The 23,706-nt window shown below is 35.3% G+C and overlaps 1 protein-coding gene across 2 annotated transcripts in view; it reads left to right on the forward strand.

The window, feature by feature from the left end:
• The window catches only part of LOC138324407 (serine-rich adhesin for platelets-like), a 199,287-nt gene that overhangs the window by 154,890 nt on the left and 20,691 nt on the right, over positions 1-23,706 (forward strand). The window contains exons 1-5 of one of the 2 annotated variants that reach the window (XM_069269475.1): positions 7,678-7,819; positions 13,911-14,005; positions 20,758-20,866; positions 21,882-21,946; positions 22,926-23,117. In XM_069269475.1, the coding sequence (XP_069125576.1) occupies positions 7,697-7,819; positions 13,911-14,005; positions 20,758-20,866; positions 21,882-21,946; positions 22,926-23,117 (584 nt within the window). In that variant the 5' untranslated portion in view covers positions 7,678-7,696. Of the gene's footprint in view, positions 1-7,677; positions 7,820-13,910; positions 14,006-20,757; positions 20,867-21,881; positions 21,947-22,925; positions 23,118-23,706 lie in introns of those variants that run through there. The other variant, XM_069269482.1, reaches the window with a different exon arrangement.

The following is a 23,706-nucleotide window of genomic DNA, read 5'->3' on the forward strand; positions in this document are numbered from 1 at the left end:
TGAAATGGTGTAAATTTGGACAAACTGTGTTTTCAGTGTCCTAAACAATTCCACTGAATTGGCAGTGAGCAACAAAAATCCTTAAAGATGCCTGGGAAAAGAACCAGACAATCCAGGAGAAGACAACCTGACCCATTTACAGATGTTTCTGATGAAGAAAATGTTGCTGTAGCTGACATTACAACTGATGAAGATCGTGGGACAGCAGGGATTGCTCTTTCTCACAAACCTAAAGAAATTAATACTGAAGATACAGGGAATGAAGAAGGTTTACCATTGAACCAGACCTTGAAGTGTTTGGCAGAAACCATGATGGCCATGCAGTCCACATTTGAAACCAGTTTGACAGCTATTAAAATGGCAGTGACAGGAATGCATGAAACTTTGAAGACCCAAGGATACATTTCCAGGGAATTGGATCATCCTAGAGGGAGGAGTCCAAGAAGATCTGCCAGAACTTCCCGTTATCGATCTTACAGCGAGATCAGTTCATCTTATTCAGATGAAGAGGGGAGGGGAAATGGTAATTCCAGATATTCTACAGACACTGATTCAGAGAGTGGATATGTCTATGGCTTCAGATCAGGAAGGAATACCAACACTAGACTTCCACCTTTCACAGATAAAGAGACTTGGAAGACATGGTTAAGCAGGTTCGAGACTGTAGCCGACAGATGTAGATGGGGACACGAGGAACGTCTGGATCAGCTATTACCTAGACTACAGGGGAAAGCCGGAGACTTTGTGTTTGATCAACTTACTAAACGGGAGCGTAACAACTATAAAACACTGGTACGAGAACTTAATAACAGATACAGAGTGATTGAGTCATCGAAAACCTATGCAGCTCAATTTAGCAGAAGAAATCAGAAACCTAGTGAGTCTGTAGAGGAATATGCAGCCGAACTTAAGAGACTGTATGATAAAGCTCATAAAAGGAGAGATACATATACTAGGACCGAAGATTTACTCAGAAAATTCTTTGATGGTGTATACAATGAAAAGGCAAGTTTTGAAGTCGAATTTCATAAAGACCCTAAGAACATTGATGAAGCTGTATTCCATGTTGTGAATTATATAAGAAACGAAGAGAATGCCTAATCGTAGAATAGAAGATGATGATCAGAATGCCAGAAAGATGAGAAAAGTTGAAGTTGAACAATGCTCAGATGCAAGTGAAGATGAATGGCAGGATGAGGACTTTATCAAGAACCATAACTCAGTCAGGGCTGTGAATACTGTAAATAAGGAGAAGAACAAACAGAGAACTGAAGTCAGTAATGAAAGTCAGAGTGCTGAGGGAGTTGATGATGAAATGAAGGATATATTGGTGAAGGCATGTGAACAAATCACGAGTAGGATGAACAAGATGCCCACAAATTTGGATGACAGAAGATGTTACACCTGTAATGAAGTTGGACATATTTCCCGTAATTGCCCATTGAGAAACCAGTCTCAGAATTGTAATATGGATGGTCAAAGGTTAGGAGGACAAGGAAATTCCATGTATGGACAGCAATGGTACCGAGGGAGAAATGACTTTAGTCATTCCAGGGACTTTTGTTTTGGACAACATGCATATGGTGGAACCTTTGGTACATATAACTCCACTGGAGAGAAAACTGCTGCTACTGGTTGGATTCCTACAAGAAAGAACAATTTTGGTGGTGAAAAGACTTTTAATGGAAATATATGAGGCTCACTTTTACATCAACTGTCAATTGCAATTGATAACTGCACTGTTAAAATAATTGCCGCCAAGTTAAAATAATTACCTGTATTGAGGAAGTGATAGTGAGATACATGTATACAATGTAACAATAATTTGTATTGTTTTCTTCATCAGTTTCAGTTAAAACTAGGACTCATTTGTAATTTTGTGTAGTCCTATATGCCAGTGCTTTACTCCTAGCTACATCTAATTTTTTGTTATATTTCGTGTTCATGGGGACATTGAACACGTTAAGAGGGGGGTAATGTGACAACACGATGTTTTGTCAGTGTATGCAGTTAAATCTATTTATGATAAGGATGTATCACTTACGGTTGATAGATAGATAGATGCTACTACTGATAACTGATTACTTACGAGGTCTGTTTATTGTGTAAAGATGTCAAGTAATCGATGTATTGAAGCACATGTTTCTGCTACAGGGTGCAGCCATTATTGTTATGACAGCTGCGGAGCTAGCCGATAGCTTATAATTAGTTTCGTATTTTGTATTGCTAGTGCTTCCGGTTGTTGCAGACGATGTTTTGAACGTGTGATGTGAAGGAAAAGTGAGTTATTAGAGTTATATTACGTGTATTAATGTTTATAGAAGATAAACATTGTTTTGTATGATTATTGATGTTGGTTAGAGATTATCCAGCGAGTGATCCAGCAATTTCCAGCGAATCCAGCAATCGCTTCACGTGCTTATATTCTATAGATGACGTGATCTTTGAAACCAGCCAGTCTGCGTCTGTCTGTGTCCGAGGTCGGTTGTTTGTTGTTGTTAGTGTGTAGCGATGGACAGAGAGGTGATTTCCTCGGTTCCTGAGCTTGTAATGTTTGTGTATTATGTTACATGTAGTTTATATGTGTGGGGATGGATTTATGGGATTATTCATGTTAATTTTAGGAATTTATTTGGTACTGAGAAGCTGGAAATACTTTGTAAAGATGCATCTGTTACTGTTACGTTAGGCTCAGTTGTTATTGGATTAGATTTATTTATTGATGTGAAGTCTAGATTGTAATGAAGATGTCAATTGATAGTTGGAATGGAATCTTGAGTATGTTTAGATGGTGAAATATTGCTGATATTGTGAACCTTTATTTATGTGTCTTATTAATAAATGTCTAAGTTTGTATCTGTATTTTGGAATCCTGGTTGTTTCTTAGAGGATTTAAGAACTATTCAGGTGAAACTATGGTGTAACTAAGTCGTCAATGGTTAGGGTAGTTAGGCAGGAGTCTTCTACCCCTCCAAATACTTATGTGGCGGTAGCCGCGCTACCACTGGTTATTTTCAAGTCGGTTCAGGATACAGAGTCCTGACCACTTGACCGTCAACTTGAGACCTCTTCCTTGCTTCCATTTAGACTTGGTTCTTCTGAAGCAATCATATTGTCTTTCTGTGAGAAATTTTTCATCAAAAAGTGTTTTTTCTGACCAGATGGGATGTTCTGTATGTATGTTGCAGTATATTTCAATGAGGGTAGCACTATAATAGTATATTTCGCCAACATAACGCAGCCTCATAAAGTAACACTAAAACAATATTGATAGAATGGTGATCAAAGTGAGAGTTTCCATAACTTAGATGTAATTCGATCTTTATAATCTCGAGCAAGTTTCATCATTCTCTAGATCATCTGGCCCAGGATTGCATTAGGAAAGTTAACAAATGTCTAAACTTGTTCAATTGGATGCAATGGCTGGATTTAGGAACACTTGTATTCGTAGTTAATTTATTTTAGACTCCCCTATACTTTCCTATTTTGAATTCTAAGTAGAGGATCGATAAATTTTATGGAGCTTGCTCATTCACATTGATTAAAAGAATATGTTTCTTGTAACAGATTTCCGTATGTAAATTGAAACATAAAATCTTTTTGAAGATGGTCATCAACAAACATTTAACTGAATAAAGATAGAAAAGTTATTTCTGGATTGAGGGTGTGTGACCCACAGTTGGAGATGAAAACAGACTATTATCAATGAAACTTTGAGTTGTGTCGCTCCATTCATTGTCCACCTAAGGTAGTCCTTTGTTTTATAGGTCAAAGAAATTAGACACAAAGGTTGTAGGTCAAACTTGTTTTGGTCAACTTGACTTTGTCTTAAATGCCCTTTGAATTAATCATGACATTAAAGCCCTGCCTGTTTGAATGCAGATCAAGCACGACTTCATAGGTATCAATGACAGTTAAATTTACGAACCTTTGGGTCGCTGGGGCAAAAAAATATGTCAACTCGACTAGGATCATTTCTACATGGGAAATTCTAATTAAGGACTAGAACTTGGTTATCAGATAGGGTTTCCTGTGACAGAATGAAGTCCGGGCTCTACTATTAGGTATATGGACACGTGATTATAGAACCACTGTACAATCTTAACAAACCAGCCTGTCATAACCTACTCACATAACAATACGTTTTATCGTCAAATCTCTATTTTTACCCTCAAAATATTTTATGAAACTACCTGTTAAGGGTAGTTGATAGTGTGTATTACTGCCAGTTAAGGAAGCCATTTAGATGTGAAATTTAAGACAAACTCAAGGGTTCCCTCTCACTCCACCGATCAAGATAGACCGAGATTGTTATATTGCATACGTAAAAGGGTTTATATTTCCAATTCAAAAATGTTTTTTTTGTGGTTTGTGTAGGCATATGTCAGATTCTCCTAGAGCCCGCGTGTACAAGTTTACCCTAAATATAAATGTATTAATGTAGGTAAGCATACCATAATATTCCTACATTACCTACTTTAGTAAAATGGCTCCTTCCAAAAGCTGCATAAACAGGCTGGTCCATTGTACAAAATTAGTGGTAGGCCATGTTATAATGGAGGAGATACAGGTTTGGTGAGAAACGAAAACACCATCGTGACATGTTACTGCAAGAAATGAATTTAAAATCAACTCCTAAAGGTAAAACAGATTTACAAAGTTTATTAAAAGCGTTAGACAAAATATCCACCCAATTAAAAATGCAGAGGAAAAAGGTTCAAATATGTGGACAATTCTCAGTGTGGGGGTAGAAAACATTGAGACATGAATCATTTACCCTTTCAGCCAAATGGAGACTAAAATCTTTCCTTCTTGTTAGTGGCCTTTTGTTAAATAAGGTGCATGCTAATTGATTGTGAAAGGTTAGGATTATAAGATATGCAGACATTCATTTAGGATACCGCATGAATTTATGCATCTACATTGTGTAGAATACGAATTCGGAGGTCAAAATTAGTCAAAATTACTGGTGATTTGTTCAGCTTGTTACGATCTCCGAGTCCTTCATTTACATATTTTATGTAAGCCAATACAACCACAAAATTTTCTGGTTTGTAGTAAGAGTGAATCTTGGCAAAGTGACAGTATTTTAGAGTTCATGAGAATGGATAGAGACAATTTAGGTCATGGTGGGTGATATTTCAGAGACACAGCCCTAGTCTTGCAGTTAACATGAAACTGGGAGATGTGAATTTGACACCATATCCACTGAATGTGTAGTGTACATAGTATCAAATTTTGTTGCTTAATCATAAATGAAATTTTCAACCCCTTTCTTTATTTTTTTTGTTGGTCTTCTTAAACACTTAAGTTAAAGTATTGATAGAGAGGAAAAAACATTTTTAGTTTACTGATTTTGATTTGAATATTATGCATCACTTCATGCATTAAATAATCCAGAAATGGTTATTATCGAAAACTAGGGGGAGTTGAAATTTTAATTGTAAAATTATACTTTAAATTAAAAATATTTATGCCTGACCCTGTACAGATTAATTTCTTCTAGTTCAATGTACTGTGCCCCCAGCCTCATGTAGATAATGTACAAGTCAATTTGCATAGCGTTCCTGGGGTTTTTTGCAACCCCAGCGCGTGTTCGGGAGACAATAAAACCTACGTTAATATCATGTAAATATGAAAAAACTTGTCCTGTCAATTAAGCCACACTTAAAACTGATGATTTGTATGTATCTAGTAAGATTTTTTAGTATTTTGACCAAGATTTTGACTTTTAAAGGTTTTGGGAGAAGGTATTGTTACGATTGTCCAACACACTTTGGATAAAGTCAATATTGTGTTGCTTTAAACCGTGGTTGAGATTTTATGCTACAAGTCAATATGTCAATGTGTTTTTTTCTATATCGCTGATTTAATGAGAGACCACGGCAATATACCTGTACTACAACTCGGTATACCTTAGGGTTTTTCTAACGACAGGTAAACATCTATAAATAATATATTTTGTGTGTGTAAAAACTTTAAATACCATTTAAATTAGTCATTACAAACAAATCAAGGAAATCACACAGAGAAATTAAACTGTGTTATATTGGGAACAATATGGTACGTAATTTGTGAACACAAATTGTAATCAAACATTTCATTGTCATATTGTCTCGCATTGTTTATTTCACAAAGCTCCAGACAGAAAATATCAATACAAATTAAGTCCTAGCGTGGTTATATGAAGTCGTAGGGGAATATGGTGTCCTGAAGTTATTAAAGTACATGACTTTCAAAAGTGCATGACTTGTGTTTTTAAACTCAATTGGTGCACTGACTGTTGTATGTGGACAATTGAGTGCAGTACTACAAAGGCCAGTTACAAGTATTGGTCGGCTATCTGGGCATCTCTCCTTCCCTTGAGTACTCTAATGGACCCACACAGGTATGCTGTGACCAGGTTCGTAACAGGTACACTACAGGTATATCTAACAGGTACGCCATACCTGTATTAGCTGCTCATCCCTAGAAAACCTAATTAGGCTAAAACACACAGACACCTGTATACATTAAGTACAAATCTGTGTGCATAAACCTGCATGGCCCCCTTGTCGGGTATACACCGCTGATTCTATGAAGTCGGGTGCAATATCTCCTTGCTACAATTTCATTGTTTTTTTACAGAGAATTGTACACTTTGTAAACACAGCAGACATTCTGTGCGGGGGATCTCCCTGTATATCACATCCGTAGAGTGCTAAGTAAACAGACATAAAACTAAATATTGCATTGTGACGCAAGTTTGTTCTGATAGGTATCTGACATTGGTTAAGTCCGTGTTTATTGACAGATTTGTACGATATTTCTGGTACATATGACAGGTGATGATATCTATTCAACAAGTACATAATAAATTCCAGTAATTAAGGTTCATTTTAATTAAAGATCGCTGACCTGTGTCTTTGTTTACACCGGTAAGTTACCTTAAATTTGTTGTTGTTTCACCCATGATTTGTTTCAATTACTTGTGACTAGGTACAGAATTTTCAAAACAAACTTAAAAGTCAATATTTTACATATATTACATAATGGTGAAAGAAAAGGTTTTCAACTTCAATTGGTGCTTTTTATGTCGAGAAATTGATTTGAAATTTTACTGACATTATTTATTACAGATGATGTACCATAAAAAACCATTTTAAAAGGCTATATATATGTAAAAATTTTAAATATTTATTTTGAATATTCCCAAAGCCTGCAGAACTAGTTGAAATTTGCTTTTGTGTACAGTAAAAACCTGTCTATAAAGACCCACCCAAGGGACATGGAAAAGATCTTTATAGAAAACCTTTAATATCAAACCAAGAAAGTGGTCTTATTATGCAGGTGCTCTTTATACAGAGGGGGTTGCTAAGACAGGTTTTACCATATTAGATTATGAGAATATTAAGAATTCCAGAGAGAGAATAGGTGATAGAATATAGAGATTACCATAACCATATTGTATAGAGAAACCATATCTATCACAGCTACCTGCTAAATCCAATAATGTTGAATAAGCAAAATGTGATACCTCGGTTAAATCTGACCTTCACCATGTACAAATGTCAAATGAGCAGTAGATTGGTGTGGTACTGAGATGCCATTTTATACCGCTGAAAATGACAGGTTCGTGACCCCGATGAACCTTGTTCACAAAACGATTTAGAAGTTCTGCGACAGATTCTATCATTTCTACTGATCATTGTTTCAGATGGTGAGAGATCATGAGGACGAATTTGGAACGAGCCCCGAAAACCTCAGAATGGATAGCATACAGAAACGCTTCCCTAACGATGATCTTCAACTACGAGAATCCTCATCCTCCGCGGCCCAGGTATGTCATTCTCACTGTCTTAAACTCTAATTACAGGTAAATTGACACCTTAATTAGTTTTTGTTTAGAATTTCTTCAAATTTATATATATATTTCCCCCTGAAAAGATTTAAGTTATTGAACATGACTTTTGAGTGGATGAGTCTAACTTAAGATACAAGATAACATAAACAGCATACCACATATGTCAGGAAGGTAATTTAAAGTGGTGTGTAAGTGCTAAAAGGCCGCAGGATTTGTCCTGTTTTATCGGACATGATAAAAAAGAGGTATGCTAAATGTTATAAAAGATAATAACACAAGACACATTTTATCTATAAATCATCTTCTCTTGGAATCTCCTTGAACTGACAGCGTCTAGGTAGACCAAAAAGGTTCAGCTTCAAAAAATATGACACCAGTTCAATCAATCAAAGATTTCATTAATATTTCTCTCATGAAGAATCAAGTTAAAGCTCAGTGTGGAGTTTGTTTTAACCTTCTAGTGTATGAATTGATTATGATATTGTCAGATGATTTTCATAAGGTTAAAATTTTAATTAATAATCTTAATTTCAAATTAATTCTTACATCATTAAATATTCACATATCAATATAATGTTTATATTATTATTTCATAATTAAATGTTGATGAATGTAGATTACCAAGGTCCCCAGACAGTCAGTGTCATAGTATACATATAGTATGCTGGTATTAATAAAATTTAGTAGAACCAAGTTCTTCAGCTTTTCATGATAATACCCAGAGAATACCATCTGTCGATGTTGTGGTAGCATGTAGTCATTGGCGGTATAGTTGGTTCCACTAGGATAATTATCATGATCCTTCGTCTTCTGTACAGGTAAACTGCAGACTGAAAATTGATTTGTTCAAAAAATCCTTGATCCTTTTTCTTTTTTGCCCATGGAACCCAAACCTTATATGCTTTGTGCCAGTTTACTTTTGTCTGCATTTACTGAAAGCTTTAGGAAAGCTAGCCATAAGCCTGACAAATTTTGACAGCTTGCTTTAGATAGCGTTTTCTGTTCGAACCTCTCAAACAAAGATGATTACGGTCGCAGCTTGAACCCGTGCCAGAAGTCGCTGATTGGTACAGCAGCAAGAGAACGGCATTCATGGTCAATTTCAGGCCTTGTAATATTACACGGTAATTGATACGATGAACGACTTTTATAACCTCTGCCTGGACGTGGACATTTGAACTCTGTAATTATGTATTCTGTACGGGATCCAATCATTCATTTTAAACTGACAACAATCGCTGCAACAGGAGGTTATTACCGGACAAAACATCGCCGTCAGTTTATATTATGGGTTTAACCATTTTGTTACCTGCAGTTCTACCCATTGTTTTTTACCTCGGCATCATTCTATTTGTGATATCTTATTGTGTTGCATTTATAGTTTTACGTACAATTCTGAGTATTGGTTTTACCAGTAATTCCAATCATTGCATTTACCTGCAATTCAAAGTATGATTTTTCCAGCAACTCTTGGCATTGTTTTTACCTGCAATCCTTCCAATTGTTTTACTTGGAATTCTTAGCATCAATTTTACCTGTAATTCTGTCTATTGTTTACCTGCAGCTATGTCCATTGTTGTTTCCTGTGTTTTCACATAGTGTTTTTATAATAGATTCTGGTCATGGTTTTTACCTCTGAAGCATTAGATTAGGAATATATAACTAAGCATTGTTTTAAAGTGACCAGAAGTCATTGCTCCAATAAATGATGAAGGTTTGTTACTAACTGCAGACCAGTAGTCCTTGGGCCAATACCGTATTTTTGCGCGTATAGTGCGCACTTTTTTTCATAAATTATCAAGTCAGAAGTTGGGGTGCGCACTATACGCAGGTACAAGGCATGGCCAGGTCCTGGGTCATTATCACCGACCGGCAGGTCCAAGCTAAAGAGTGCAGTAACATTTTGTACATGTTGTCGTGATAGGGTTATGATTAAATACTTGGATCTTAAAGTCAATGATCAATGTATGTATTCAATATAAAAGGAAAACATCACTTGAAATTTCTATCTTTAATTCCTTGAAAGTCCGTTTTGGGAGAACATGTGTTCATGACCAGACACATGTTACGATCGTGAATTTTCAGTGAGGTATCTCCAAATCTAAATGGCTAAATGAATATAGCCTGGAGCTTGAAACGAAGTATATGTGTGTAATTGATTCGTCACATTAACACAGATTACCTTATAAATACGTTTCTCCAGCATGTGAAAAACTTTTGAACTTGCAAATGTTTACGGAAGTGAGAGAGCAGAGCCAGCAAATTAAATACGAAACTAAAACCTTCTTACATTAACACTGACCAATCGGCACTATAAATGATGGTATGAATGTAAAATTTACTCTTATTACCATCTTTTGAAATGGTTCTGTAAGATCACATCCTGATTTCAATACTTATTGAAATAAATGAGAATACGAAAGTGTGCAGTCGGTACTCAAATATGGCGGCCACCTGTGGGTTGATTAGCATACTCGGTCGGCTTTCCAGCTAATATCTTGGACAATGATTAAATCTAAATGCCTATTAGATACACAATAGACTTGATTGATACCACTTATATGATAAAGTTTGTTTAGTAGCTGACCAGAAGTTCCCTAAACCATCTGGGTGTGTACTGTATACCTGTAAGGTGAACTGGTGATAAATGTGTTTGTATACACCAGATAGGTATCACTACATCTATCAATACCTTCTGGGATCAACACTGACACAAATTCTTGTCAAATTTTTACGATTCTTCGACACGCAAGGCGGGGAAAGCGCTGTCGATACATTTATAGCTTTCTGATCGGCTGTGTAAACAAACTTGAAGGTGATGTGTTGCATCAGGCTATTCACTTGTTTCATCCATCAAACTTTCACTGAGGAGATCTGTGTCAAAGTTTATCACAGTAGGACAAAAGTTTTAGGTAATTGGAGCACAACAAGGATGTGTTAGATTTTTCAAACATGAGGAAGATATAAAGGCATTGAATTGTATTGGGACAAACTGCAGGCTTGAATACACAACACCTTTCGCTATTGATCAGGGCAGATTTAAATACAGATTATAGAATGGGCACCATGGCTCTTATCTACCTCCTATTGATGAGGACCTAATTAACAGGTAAAGATACAGGTAAATACATACCTGTGGTGCTTAGCAGGAATTTTTTTTTGTGAAAGACAAATCTTTGCGGAGTGTCTTTATGGGTATTATTATCCCCAGCATAATACACATGATATACCCTGCTTGACTGCTTCGTGGAAGATCCCTCATCGGTGTGTGTCGTTCATACCACCGTGAATGCCGCTGACTTTTACAGGAGAACAATTATCAACATTGCTGGTAAATTGTGTGTTGGTGTATCATAAAGGCGTGTCTCATTGTCTAATCACCTTTAATTACCACAGGTAAAAATCTATAGATCTAATTAACACAGGTGAAAATCTATACCACATCTACATGTACAGAAACAAAACCCTGATACAATCTTCACTATTGGAATGTTTGTTGTGTATCATGTATGAAAAGGCAACTTCGGTGAAAAGTTTTAAAAAAAATATTATTTACAAAAGACTAACAGAGGATTTTACTCATTGAAATATCATGCATTGGGAGTTGTATATACATGAGCTGACACTTGATTGTGTTGGTGGTGAGTAAATAACTGAAAGCCATTAGGCAGTCAAGTACCAATACAGATCAGAAAAAGTTGATTCTGTCGTGTCAACAACATGTCAGACCACGGACCATTACAACACAAAACAGATATGGCTGTCCTGTTGGAGGAGCTTAGCATGTAAATCAGTCCGATCAGGTAAGACTGCAAGGACGATCAAACATCACTTCTGGAATTTATTCATCAGAGTCAAAGAAAAAAAAAGATAGTGAATACCTTTGAAAATGAAGTGGTATTGCAGAACATTTCAGGGATAGATGTTATGTAAACAAAGGTGTTCTGCTTTGAAAAATGACATTTTATCATAGGTTTAAAGGGATGAGTAAGATATATTCAAATAAAGCCAAACTTTTCAATGATTTTCGAATACAATTTTGTAATACATTCCTGTAAAATGTACGGGTATGATTAGTTCCAAATATAGCTACTCCTAATCTTTTGAGGAGCAAAAATTACAAGAAAAGGAAAAGAGATTGCTAAAAGTGTGGAACAATCTTTTTATGAAATTTTCATTTCCAAAAAAAAAGGAGAATTTCATTGTTTTTCTAACCTAATCAAACCTGTCAATCAAGACCACTAAAGAACCTATGATATTTATGGCCAAAATATGTTAAGACTGGTCATTTAGGGCTCTTAAGAAAGCAGTCTTACTGAGAAGTTGCTTGTTATACAGAGGTGGTCGCGTTAGGCAGGTGTTAGTATATATATATACTAACAATGCAAAGATAAGGAGACATCAAACTATGAATTGAATTTTGACATTTTTGTTTGATTGATGAACCTTGTTGCTATATTAACCTTACCATATAGATTACAATGGTATATTTGGGTGTCACCAGATTTGTGGTATGTAAAACACTGAATTTGCTGGTTTGGTTGTCACAGTGATGTATGTCTGCATCATAATCTGCCTATTGTTTAATTGTTTTGACCTTGTTATAGACCGAAATGACAAGTTTAAATCAATAAAATGCTTGTTTTTTCATTCTCAATGTGCTCATATCCCAAAAATACGGAGACAAACTATTGTATAATCTGCTATTTTATTGGTAATTGATACATTTTTTGGCAAGCAATATGAAAGAAATTTGCGCCAATGGCAGACTGATAAAATTTGTTGGTAAAATCAAAAATTTTCTGACTGACTAGTTATTTTGTAAGCTTAAAGCATGATAAATTTGGATAGTATCTATATATAGGCCTGGTAGTGACTGATGAGCTAGTCAATTAGGCCAGTATATGATTCACCACACAACTTAATCTATCAAAAGAAAATGTGGTGACAAAAACATGTCCACATGTCCAAAAACCAAACTTTTCTTTGTCTCTCTCTTGGTGTTATTTCTGAGTCAACTTTAAAAAAAAACTGGGTGATGCCGAAAGCCTTACAATTACATTAAGCTCGTTACATAAATCAGGATTGGATAAAAGCAACAGGTAAAGATGGTGAGCAGACGTCAGTGACAGCTGGTTTCAATAGTCTATACCTGAACAGGACATTACATCAGTATTAAGCCCTACTTTCATCTGAGGGGGCCACAGGTGACACTCCCTGACAGTCCCCGTCTCAGTATCGGGAGGGAAAAGGAGATATGTAGGTTTCATTCTCTAGACCATGTGAGGGGTAGGGGCTCTCTCCGTTAAGTCAACACAATGGGACGCCACTGGTGCGTACACATGGGTGTTTGTTCTGTGACAATTGCTATACAGTAAAACGAAAGATTGTGTTGCTGATAGTGTATTCAATTTTAGCAGCAACTTGACTTGAAGTCATGAGTAGAAATTCTTTATGTTTCATTGTTCAGGAATTTGCTATGGATATCTAACAAACAGGAAATTTAGTTTTAAAAGACACTTGTCACATTGAAGAAGTACTATTTGGATAGAGAGGTCGGGAGATATAAACGCTAAGCAGGATTTATGTAGGATTGAGATACAGGGTGAAAGAACCCCAAATCAAGTTGGATGCATATCTGATACAGGGTAGTACTGATTGAGATATTCGACCATGTGACACACCTGTAATTTTTTTACCTGTGTCCAGGTGACATAAATACAAGGTGAGGAGGTTTTTGCGGTTCGTATTTCTGGATAAAGGATGTAACAAACGTTTGTACAGGAAATAACGTGACACATCCACTAGTGCACTTCGTCGACCACCAAAACATCAACAAACCGCCATGAAATCATTCTGAATTGTTCAGTGAGAGGAAGCATGTCCTTTATAATATGGGGGTTCCCTGTCCCTCAGTTATCATTTCCTCAAAACTTTTCTGTCAGCTTGCCCCATTTACCGGTATTTTGTTGAAATAATTAAAACTTCATATTACTTTCTATGTTAATTATTTTCTGAAACTATAATTACTTAGTCAATCATGCAATGTTTCTTTTGTATATTTCAGAGACTACGCAGTCTTTCACAGCGACGGCGCTCCGCACCAGGGGCGGTGCTGTTCAAAACGCTCGGAAATCGCTCTAAGAGCACGACGAATCTTGGGTAAGTGTAGTTTTTACATATATATGGAGACAGCCTAATTAGGCGTACTATATAGTATGTTTATCATTTGTTTCCTTCTATAGATAAGCTGTATAGGAATTTATGAATAGATTTCATAAATATTAAGGGCGTTCCGTTGCAGGGGAAAAGGAGGTCATAGGGTTAGATAGCTTGTAAGCCATTATGTCATTCAAACAGATTTTTTATTTCTAATTTAATGTACATTATGAGCTGAATATTATCATACTCCGGTATAATGAATGGTTCCCCGTCAAAAAATACTGTTAGGTGTACCTGTCCCTATACACACAGTGCAATGAATGCATGTTTTATGTCGTTCATGTGCCCAACGACACACCCCTCAGACAAGATATCAATTGACTTATCGTAGATGAGGAGTTGGGTGTGATCGAGAACATTGTAAGTCCTGATGGTGTCTGTAAAGGTGTGTAAATTACGAGGACACCCTGTGCGGTACGAAGCTGTCAGTAATCGGTGGGGTAGTCTTTTGTGAGGCAAGGGGGTCACACCTCCCGATCTTAAAGATCACGAAAACTATTTGATAAAATTTTATATTACCCAATCCGCAGGTTTTTACATATTGTATTAAAGAAAAATTGTGGATTTTGTCAATACACATTCCGTTTTATACCGAAGGAAGATAGTAGTATATGATTAGCATTCAGAACAATGTTTATATATAGAATTCACCCATATCCAGACGGTTGATATGTGTCACAAAGTGGTCACTTTCATTCGACAGCAAGGCAACACTTTTCACGAAAAAATTTCAATGAAAGTTTATTTGCACCAAATCTATTCTAAGCTCCTATTTCCGTTGGATGCCCTTTATGAAATCACAATCCTTTTTGCCAAAGCTCAGAGCAAAATATTTTCAATGGTATTTAACAGTGTTATATAGAGATTTAAACGGATATTAGAGAGGTTGACTGACTGAGGTACAAAGTTCGCGACACCAGACACTGCTCTTTACAGTGTTGACTTTGGAACCTTTTGATTATCTTGGCTCCAATTACTAATTCAATATGATGATAGATTTTCTTAAAGCTATAGATTAATCCTTTTATGATAAGCTGGGCATTTCAAATATCAATAAACACTTTTGTCAAAAACGCTGTTGTGAAACTGGAGTTCGATTTTTCAGTGGTAGACTATCAATACCTATGCTTTCCATAATGAATTAGTAAACCTAAGCAGAGTACATAGTTATCCTGAAATTTGATTAAAAACAAATGTTGTATATTATATCAATTTACTCCTTGGATAGAAAATTTCATTAAAGTCTGGAATTTCTTGATCTAGGACATAAAAATTCACTTGTCAAGTGGTACATGAAGACATTATAATTTCCTACTGTTCAAAAATGGGAATAGTTAAAATATGTGTAATCCGCAGTGTTGATACGACTATGTGGGAGTCTACTTTCAGTTTGTAACAGACAGATAAATATAAATAAAAAGGAGCTGATTTCATTTTGCAGATTATCTCATCAATGATTTCCACTCCTATAATAAATGAGTGGGCCGAGATTTGATAGGTGTCCTTGGGTATGGTATGTGGGACATTTTATAAAAGATGTATGGTATGCTAGATGTATTACTTAATTGGGTTGTAGTATTTGGGACACATTTCTTCTTTTCAGACTCAAGTCCACTTGTCCAACGATGTTTTTGTAATTCCTAAGTAGTTGTAATCCCAATTCACTGCCGCACATATTGTTTCATTACAAAAGTGGAATGTATCTGATTGTAAATTTTTTTGGTCCCCGTCCATGCTCCGATAGAATTTTAAAAAGAGTTCAAGTGCCTGTTATATCTGCGGACAATGCTCCTTAGTACTTCATGCATATCGGCTGTATTACTTTAACTAGCCGGAGAAAAGATTTCTTGGCTGTGATGACAATCTTCGTACTAAACTATGTGTTTACCTGTGTTTTACCTGTCCGAGGTGTAGAGATATACCTATATTGATACTTGTGCCTATCACACTCCCACACAAGAATGTTGTCGGAATGCCACTATAGGTGACAATTTCTCACATGCTTGATTGGAAGGCCCTACACCTCATGGACAAACGCAATGTCGATATAGATCACTCTCCGAACTCCTTAGGACAATGTTTTAGTGTATTCACACATTGATAATGTCAATTACTAAATCAGAAGGTTTCAATTTTTAGTTTCGGTATCTTACTGAAATAGAAATAACTTTATGACCTTTCAGTTTTTTGGCCAGTTTGCATACAAAAATGATAATGATTTTAAAAGTTACAAGTTCAAATTATTATTCTATGCGAAAACATCTTTTTACATTTGATTTTTTAGTGGTTTCTTGCGTGAAGGATTTAAAGGAAATACTTCATCATGCAGAATTATAAAATCTACTTACATATAATTAATAATTTTCACTTTTTATGGTTTGATTCATGCTTAACTGTTTTCCAAAATATTAACAGTTTTCAGATTGAAATTTGTTGATTGTTATAATAAAAGGTAAGTCTCCCCGTCACTTCACATGAGCCTGATTTATAGCCACGACTTTCATCCCTGATATCAGATATATTACATTCGTCCCTCGTAGGGGATCTACAGGAAATCTCATTCACGTTGTAACAATAGGAAATACTGGACCAGGTAAACCTACCTGTAAGTTTGTTAGTGACACAGGTATGACGGTATCAGGACAGATACAATTACAGGTACTATTTGTCTGGGATTATACTGCAATAAAGAATTTTAATAGGCCAATAAGTTCAGCGTGGATATTATGTCTGTGGTTGTATCCGATTGAACCATGTCATATTTCTGGGTTGACAATTTGTGGTCGAGTTTCGGTATGATCTTCTTCGATACAATTCATACGTCATTCAAACAGACTGGGAAACAAATGAGGATCGGATCGGAATGGTTCGGAAGTCACGATAAAATGAGACAAAGTCTAAATGATAGGAGCTTGTGTGTGGTCTCTTAGTACAACTCAAAGTTTACATTTATAGTATCATGTTTCCTTAAAACTTTCATTAACTTTCCGTAGTTACAATAGATCTTCCATTTACATTGTGACAAAAATAGATTTTTTTTTTCAATTTACGAAGCGGGATCTTGATGATAAAATCACTAGTAATAAATGTCTTCACTTCCAATCAAACACTCAAAAAGAAAATCGTCCGTAAAAGTTTTTGTCCAGTCCGTTAATCAAGCATGCAATTGACTTCATCTGATTCTCATAAATGTTTTGTTGGCATTCAACGCCATCTGTTGATCAATGACCAATTCATTTTCCACGGTTATCTGTTATGCCTGCCTGATTGCTTGTTTGTAAATAATGCTAGAGAGAGGATTAAAGTCGACCATGAATATTTCATTAGTTGTGTGTATGTGTGTCGGCGGTACAGACTGTCAAACACAATATTGCCACACCACTGATTCGCGTTTTGTAATAACAGGAAAAACATCACATCCCTCCATCAATATTGCGACTTGTCAAACCATTGACAGTTATATTTGGGCTTTTTCTGACGGTAAAAGTCACTTTAAGGGCTGACCAAGCCTTTATTGTCAAAACCGCAGATTGGCCTGTCTTCGTTTCCAATATAATTTAGACAGTTTGTGGTTTTGATGTGTTTTTTATATGCTTGTCATGCCTATTGGGCACCATGGTTTAGTGGTGTTTGATATTTTTATGTTTATATTAAACTTGTTTATAATCGTGGAATAGGGCTATACAACCTCCTAGTTCAATCTCTTTCCCAGATAGTCAATATGTGTATTATAAATGTTTTCTAAATAAAACAGAGAAAGTTAATGCATGAATAGGTCAGAAAATTTGAGGTTAAATACCGTGAATTACAAAGATCTGTATAGGTGAGGCGACTCCCATCAAGATTTATTTTAGTTTCTCTGCTGGTGAATTGAGTTCCCATTTCAGCAAGCTGGAGCTATATTTCTTTACTTAGGTGAGTTGAAGTTCGTCAGATATAAAAATATAGGAACTGATGAAAATTAATATTTCGTGTATAGTTACTGTCAGTTAACTGCTTTCCGTGGAAGTTCATTTATCCAGGTTTTCTATACGTAGGTAATTGTTTTATACAAGATGTATGTCTGAGTCATTATATTATAAGTCAGACTGTTGGGTTTGTCCTTTATAGACAGGTTTTTGAAAGTGTCTGTTATGGACAGGTTTTTGTAGTCATTTATCATAGACATATAGTGGGAGTTGTCCATAATATACAGGTTTGTTGTAATAGTTGTCCATAATAGACAGGTTGTTTTGTAATAGTTGTCCTTAATAGACAAGTTTTTTCTAATAGTTGTCCATAATAGACAGGTTTCTTGTTGAAAATGACCTTCTAGACAGAAAATCTGCTCTGAATGGAGTTGCAGACTTTTACCTACACACAATAGATATATGTACTGTCCTGTATGGGCAGGTAATTTTTAATCAAGTGTTTGACCTTGATGGTGACCCTGAGTTCGGACACCTGTACTGCTATGAGGTGGACATATCCATTACGTAAGTAGGTGATGGATGTGATGCCCTGGCCGTCCCTGTCCTCAGTCAAACGACTTTACTTCTCTGACCTCAATCCCCAGGTGAGCTGAACTAATTACAGTAAAGTTATCCACTGAACACTTCTCTAAAGCATTGGCCAGTTTTATGTTGTTGTGTGAGAAATGTGGAGTATTGTATGAGATGTGGCCCGAGGGGCAGGACAGCGGTCAGTGTGTTGTAATGTACAGTGGGTAGTGGTCATTGGAATGTCGTCACAACTACCCACATAAGTCATTTCAAACAGGACTAAACTCACTGTGTTTCCTAGGAAAAGTATGATGTCTCAATCACTTTAGATGTCCACACAGGACATATCAACCAAGACTATAGTCTTTGTGTTTCCATGGAAAAGTTTCACCTCTCAAAAGTAAAGTTTCAGCCGTCTGAAATTTCCACATAAGACATATCATTCAACCAGGACTTTATTCTCTGTGCTTTCGTTTGGAATTATACCATCTCAAGTGCTGTCTGAAATAAATGTCATAACACTACGTCTCAAGAAGGCATTAGCTACCTCGCTTACTTTGGAAAGTAACGTCTTCAATATTCCAAAAAGGATATCATTAAAAGTGTGGACTAAATTCTGTGTATTTCTCGGGAAAAGTTACCGTATGTCTGGACATTCGTAATAGCTAGGACAAGAGCCAATAAAATATTCGTGGATTTATGATGTGACTTGTGTTGATGCAGCTTTTCAACAGAACAGAACTCATGGACTGAATTTGTGTAACTTCTTTGGAGAAATCTGGTCCATAAAGAACTTCTGAACTATATCTACATAAGACATTCCCTTGAGGACTAAACTGTTACTTTCTTGGTGGTGGTGTTTTGACAGAAAGTAACATTTGGAGTTTTTTTCTCAGTGAGGAAATCAAGTGTTTTTATAACCGAGGAATGTCTGGATAATTTTACGGAAACTATTATTTATAGAAATATATTCAATTAGAAAATTGAAAGAAATCAAAAACCATGGCGGACCAATTGTGTATGTGGATTTTCCTTCAAAGTTTAGACTGTAGAGTTTAAATGGTGTAAGTATAGGGTTTCTCGATGATCGCTCAGTGAGTTCAGCTCATCAGTTGTGCCTCAGGATTGTTACTTTCAGTGATGTAATGTTGGTTTTTCAGGACTCTTTTCTTGTACATTAATTGTTTTTATGGGGTTTTAAAAGTCTGAAAATTGTAGACAATTAACGTAAGTCATATACTGTACCTTGCATAAGCTTTGTTAGATGTCAAGTGCTCTCTCTTTTAAGATTAGAAGAAGAAAAAATGATAAATGGAACTGTATCATCTCAGGATTTTTTCTTATTTTCTGAAAATTACTCAATCTGCTATCATATAAAACATTAGTTATATGCATAATTTTAGTTATAATGTCACTATTCCATTCATTTGTCCACACTTAGTGACTGACTGTACTAGCAGGTTATCCTCGGACAGGATCCATCATATTTCCATAAACAATCGGAACCCTTGTTCCAGTGGGCACATTAAAATGTGACACACATGAATGTTATTCCGAGTGTACATGAAGATATGTGTTTTTTCTGTGGCTTTTAACATGATGGCAATCAAACATGTCACAGGCATGTCTGTAGACAACTGGTAGACAATGCTGTCAATGGTGGTATGTTGGCATAGGACCTCCATTGTCTGAGAGCAGACGTGCCTGTAATAACCTTCCATTACAGCTAGATAACCTTCCACTTACAAAACGTTCCACTATTAAAATCTAATTTAACCCCCATGTTCTCTTCCAATATTACCAATCTTCTATTCAAAACTGTTACACCTTTTTATGGCAACCTTTTGTTGGGAGTGACCTTTTTTATTGTCGTTGATGTAAGGGGCGCCTGTAATTGTGATTTACACAAGCATTTTGATATTGTCTTTCAAAGAGGTTGACCCTGTAACTTTCATTTAAGGATTGACTATTTAATTTTGTGTGTCATTAAGTTGTCCCCAGTATCAGGACAGAACAGATACGACCCCAATATGTCCTTACGCCACTGTCCTTAAATAGTTACAGCAGGGACACCAATATGTAACAGCACTGACATTATATGTCCGTGATGTCATTAAAGTGAAAGTGTTGATCAATAGAGGCGGAGGTGGGCAATCAGTAAATAATTAAAGACTACTTCGTTACTTATAGGTATATACTTTTACTCCATAGGTCACATGGTGCAATGGGGAAAAAGGACATGGACATCGTGAACCCATTCCGACATCCGGACACGGTGAATCGACAGTACCTAATGGAAGGCCAGGTGGAGTTCTGTCGAGTATGTAACGTATATATATATATTCTTGGATAATGAGGTTTTGTCTGAAAAAATTAATAAATATGTGAATCAGTGAAAATAAAGGGAAACCTAATTCAAATCTTCTCAAATATTCATTAATCTATACTTGAAGACATTTATCTAGTTTAGCTTTCAATTTCTTAAATTTTTGAAAATTTTGACATTGCCATTTTGAAGTTCTTAGGTCACGATACCAGATAACTTAATTGGCAGGGGAGATAATTGTAAGTCAGAATTGATGTAGAAATTTATACATATTGTATTTGATGCATTTGTGGACTTCAAAATTTCTGTTAAAGAAAATCTGAACTTTTTAAAATGATATTAAACTAGAAAATTGAAAATAAAACTACAGACAATTCTTTGAATGATATTGCGAGACATAAATGATAAGCTATTGAATTTTTTCTTAAATGATTTCTCTGAGATGTGTGTTGAAGACTCATTAAGAGGTCATTAAGTAAGATTTTGTTAATTAGCAGTCCGCCAAAAATATCTTATCTTTGAATGTCATCATCACACTCCTAAGGCCATGAGTAGATAAAGTTTGAGGATCACAGTTTGTTTGACGTACAATACTACCGTAAATGACACGACCTTTATAGTAGATACACAATGGCTAAAGTCTCGCTCAACTGATCGTATTTAGAATCGGTGGTACTCGCCCTTCAATTGTAACTATGGAGGGAAGGCAGCTCCACGGCCAGTGTCCTATCCTTGTGGCATGGAACCACCATGTGTGTATATATCATATGATTCTTATGAATGGACAGCGCTTCGGGACTATCCCAACTTTTCGGATTTACACATTGATCGGTTGTTTTGTACAATACCTTGTCAATTTGTGACAGTCCTGACAATATATACATGCGCGAATGTAAAAATCTATGCTAGATCAGACCCTTGGCCTTGTTTTACTCCTGGATGTTCTTAACTATGGAATGATGACGCAGGTAAATTATTAACATTTTTTTGTCATTTTTGTTCTTTCCAGTCTGAGCACCTATTCGACCGATACTTATTCTTGTTCAATGACCTTCTCCTGGTGGCGAAACAGAAGTGAGTCAAACATTCCAGTGACCTAAAAGTTTGCACCAAGCTTATGCAACAGTATTTAATTACAATCACCTAAAAAAGCATCTAAATGACAATGATTTCACTTCTCAAATTGATGTAGTCAAAAAGCTTGCATCCTATAACAATTCAAGCATTGATCGATTTCAATTTTTTGGCTATAAGTAAAAATTACATAATGAATGCATTATTGTGGTTTAACAAATATTTGAATAAGAAAGCCATTTTCTTTTCAATTATTTAAATATTCCTGATAGATTTGATTGCCTTATCATGAAAGACTTAAACAAAATATTCAGAGACCTGTCACACATTATCAAAATATGTTAATGGTGATGATTAATATTTATTTTGCTAGGTGACAATATTGCCACTGTGTATGGATCACTGAAAATTGTTTCTCTGTTACTCAATAAATGTTAATCTCTTTAATTGAAAAACAAAAAATTGTCATTTTAATGTGTAAATGTATGTCAAGGTCGTCAATGTCACCTACATTCTGCGTGACTAATTTTGTTACAATTAAGATTCAAAAACAATGTGCTTTTGTTACTGGCTGTATGAAGTTAATACTCTTTGTAGAGTTTTTAGTAAAATTGTGTGAATCCGTCATATAGTTATAATTTAGATAGATCTGTAGAAAATTCATGATTGATGGCAGTGTATATAATGAATTTCTTTACAAAGCTATTTCCGTGTGATATGTTTTGTTCTTTCCTTACTTAATACATTTAAGACGTCATATTTGATATAAATTTACACATTTAAAATGACAAAATGTTTTTGTTTTTCAATTGAAATAAGGATTGTGTTGGTTAACAGTGACAGAATCACTTAAAATTATCATTATTTTTGAGAATTGCATATGAATATGATAACAAATATTAATATGTTAAGAATTTTAAGGGCAAAAAAACATTTACCACATTATGGCATAAAAATTTTTTATATTATTTCTCTTCAGGACAAGCACAACATTCAAATTGAAGGCACGTGTGCGTGTTTGCGAGATGTGGATTTCCAACTCTGTGCAAGACGTTACTGACCTTCAACGACCCCAAGACAGGTCGTTTGTCATTGGCTGGCCCACAACTAACGTCATAGCAACCTTCAAATCAACAGAATCCAAGGAACTTTGGTTCAATAAATTAACAGAGTAAGTTAAGTTTTGAAACTATCGGTATTTGTATAGTTTCAGATATTAATGAAAATAAACGAAAATTTGTGTTACTTCAATGTTGAAATATTATGTAAAAAAAATTATAAAATCACATAAAAAAATTATTTTGAAACTTATTCACCATACATTCTATTAATATTTTTTGTCAAATGTGGTTAAATAATACCTTTTTTGTTAGTCCATGTTAGAATGAATTCTGATTAAAAATATTTGAAAATTAATAAAATTCTGCACATATTCTAAAAAAATACATATATTACTTTTAAAATGATGTCATTGTTCACCAAAACACCCATTGGCATTCCCTATTTGCTGTAAGTTTGTGTTTTTACAGAAAAAAAGTTTAATGTAAACATTTCCAATAGCTTTCATTTGATAAATCAACAAATCAATATTGTTTACTTTTTTTGGCATAAACTTAGCTTGTATACAGGTCTTAAATCACCTTGCCTTTCTTTAGATAAACTAATTTTCATGAAAAAAAACAGCTGGCTATCGCCTGTCTTTTTAAAAGAAAAGAAAGAATACTTGGATTTAAGAAAACTTACCCTTTCCTTTTAAGAAC

The sequence above is a fragment of the Argopecten irradians genome, chromosome 1 (assembly GCF_041381155.1).
Source record: "Argopecten irradians isolate NY chromosome 1, Ai_NY, whole genome shotgun sequence".
Lineage (NCBI taxonomy): Eukaryota > Metazoa > Mollusca > Bivalvia > Pectinida > Pectinidae > Argopecten > Argopecten irradians.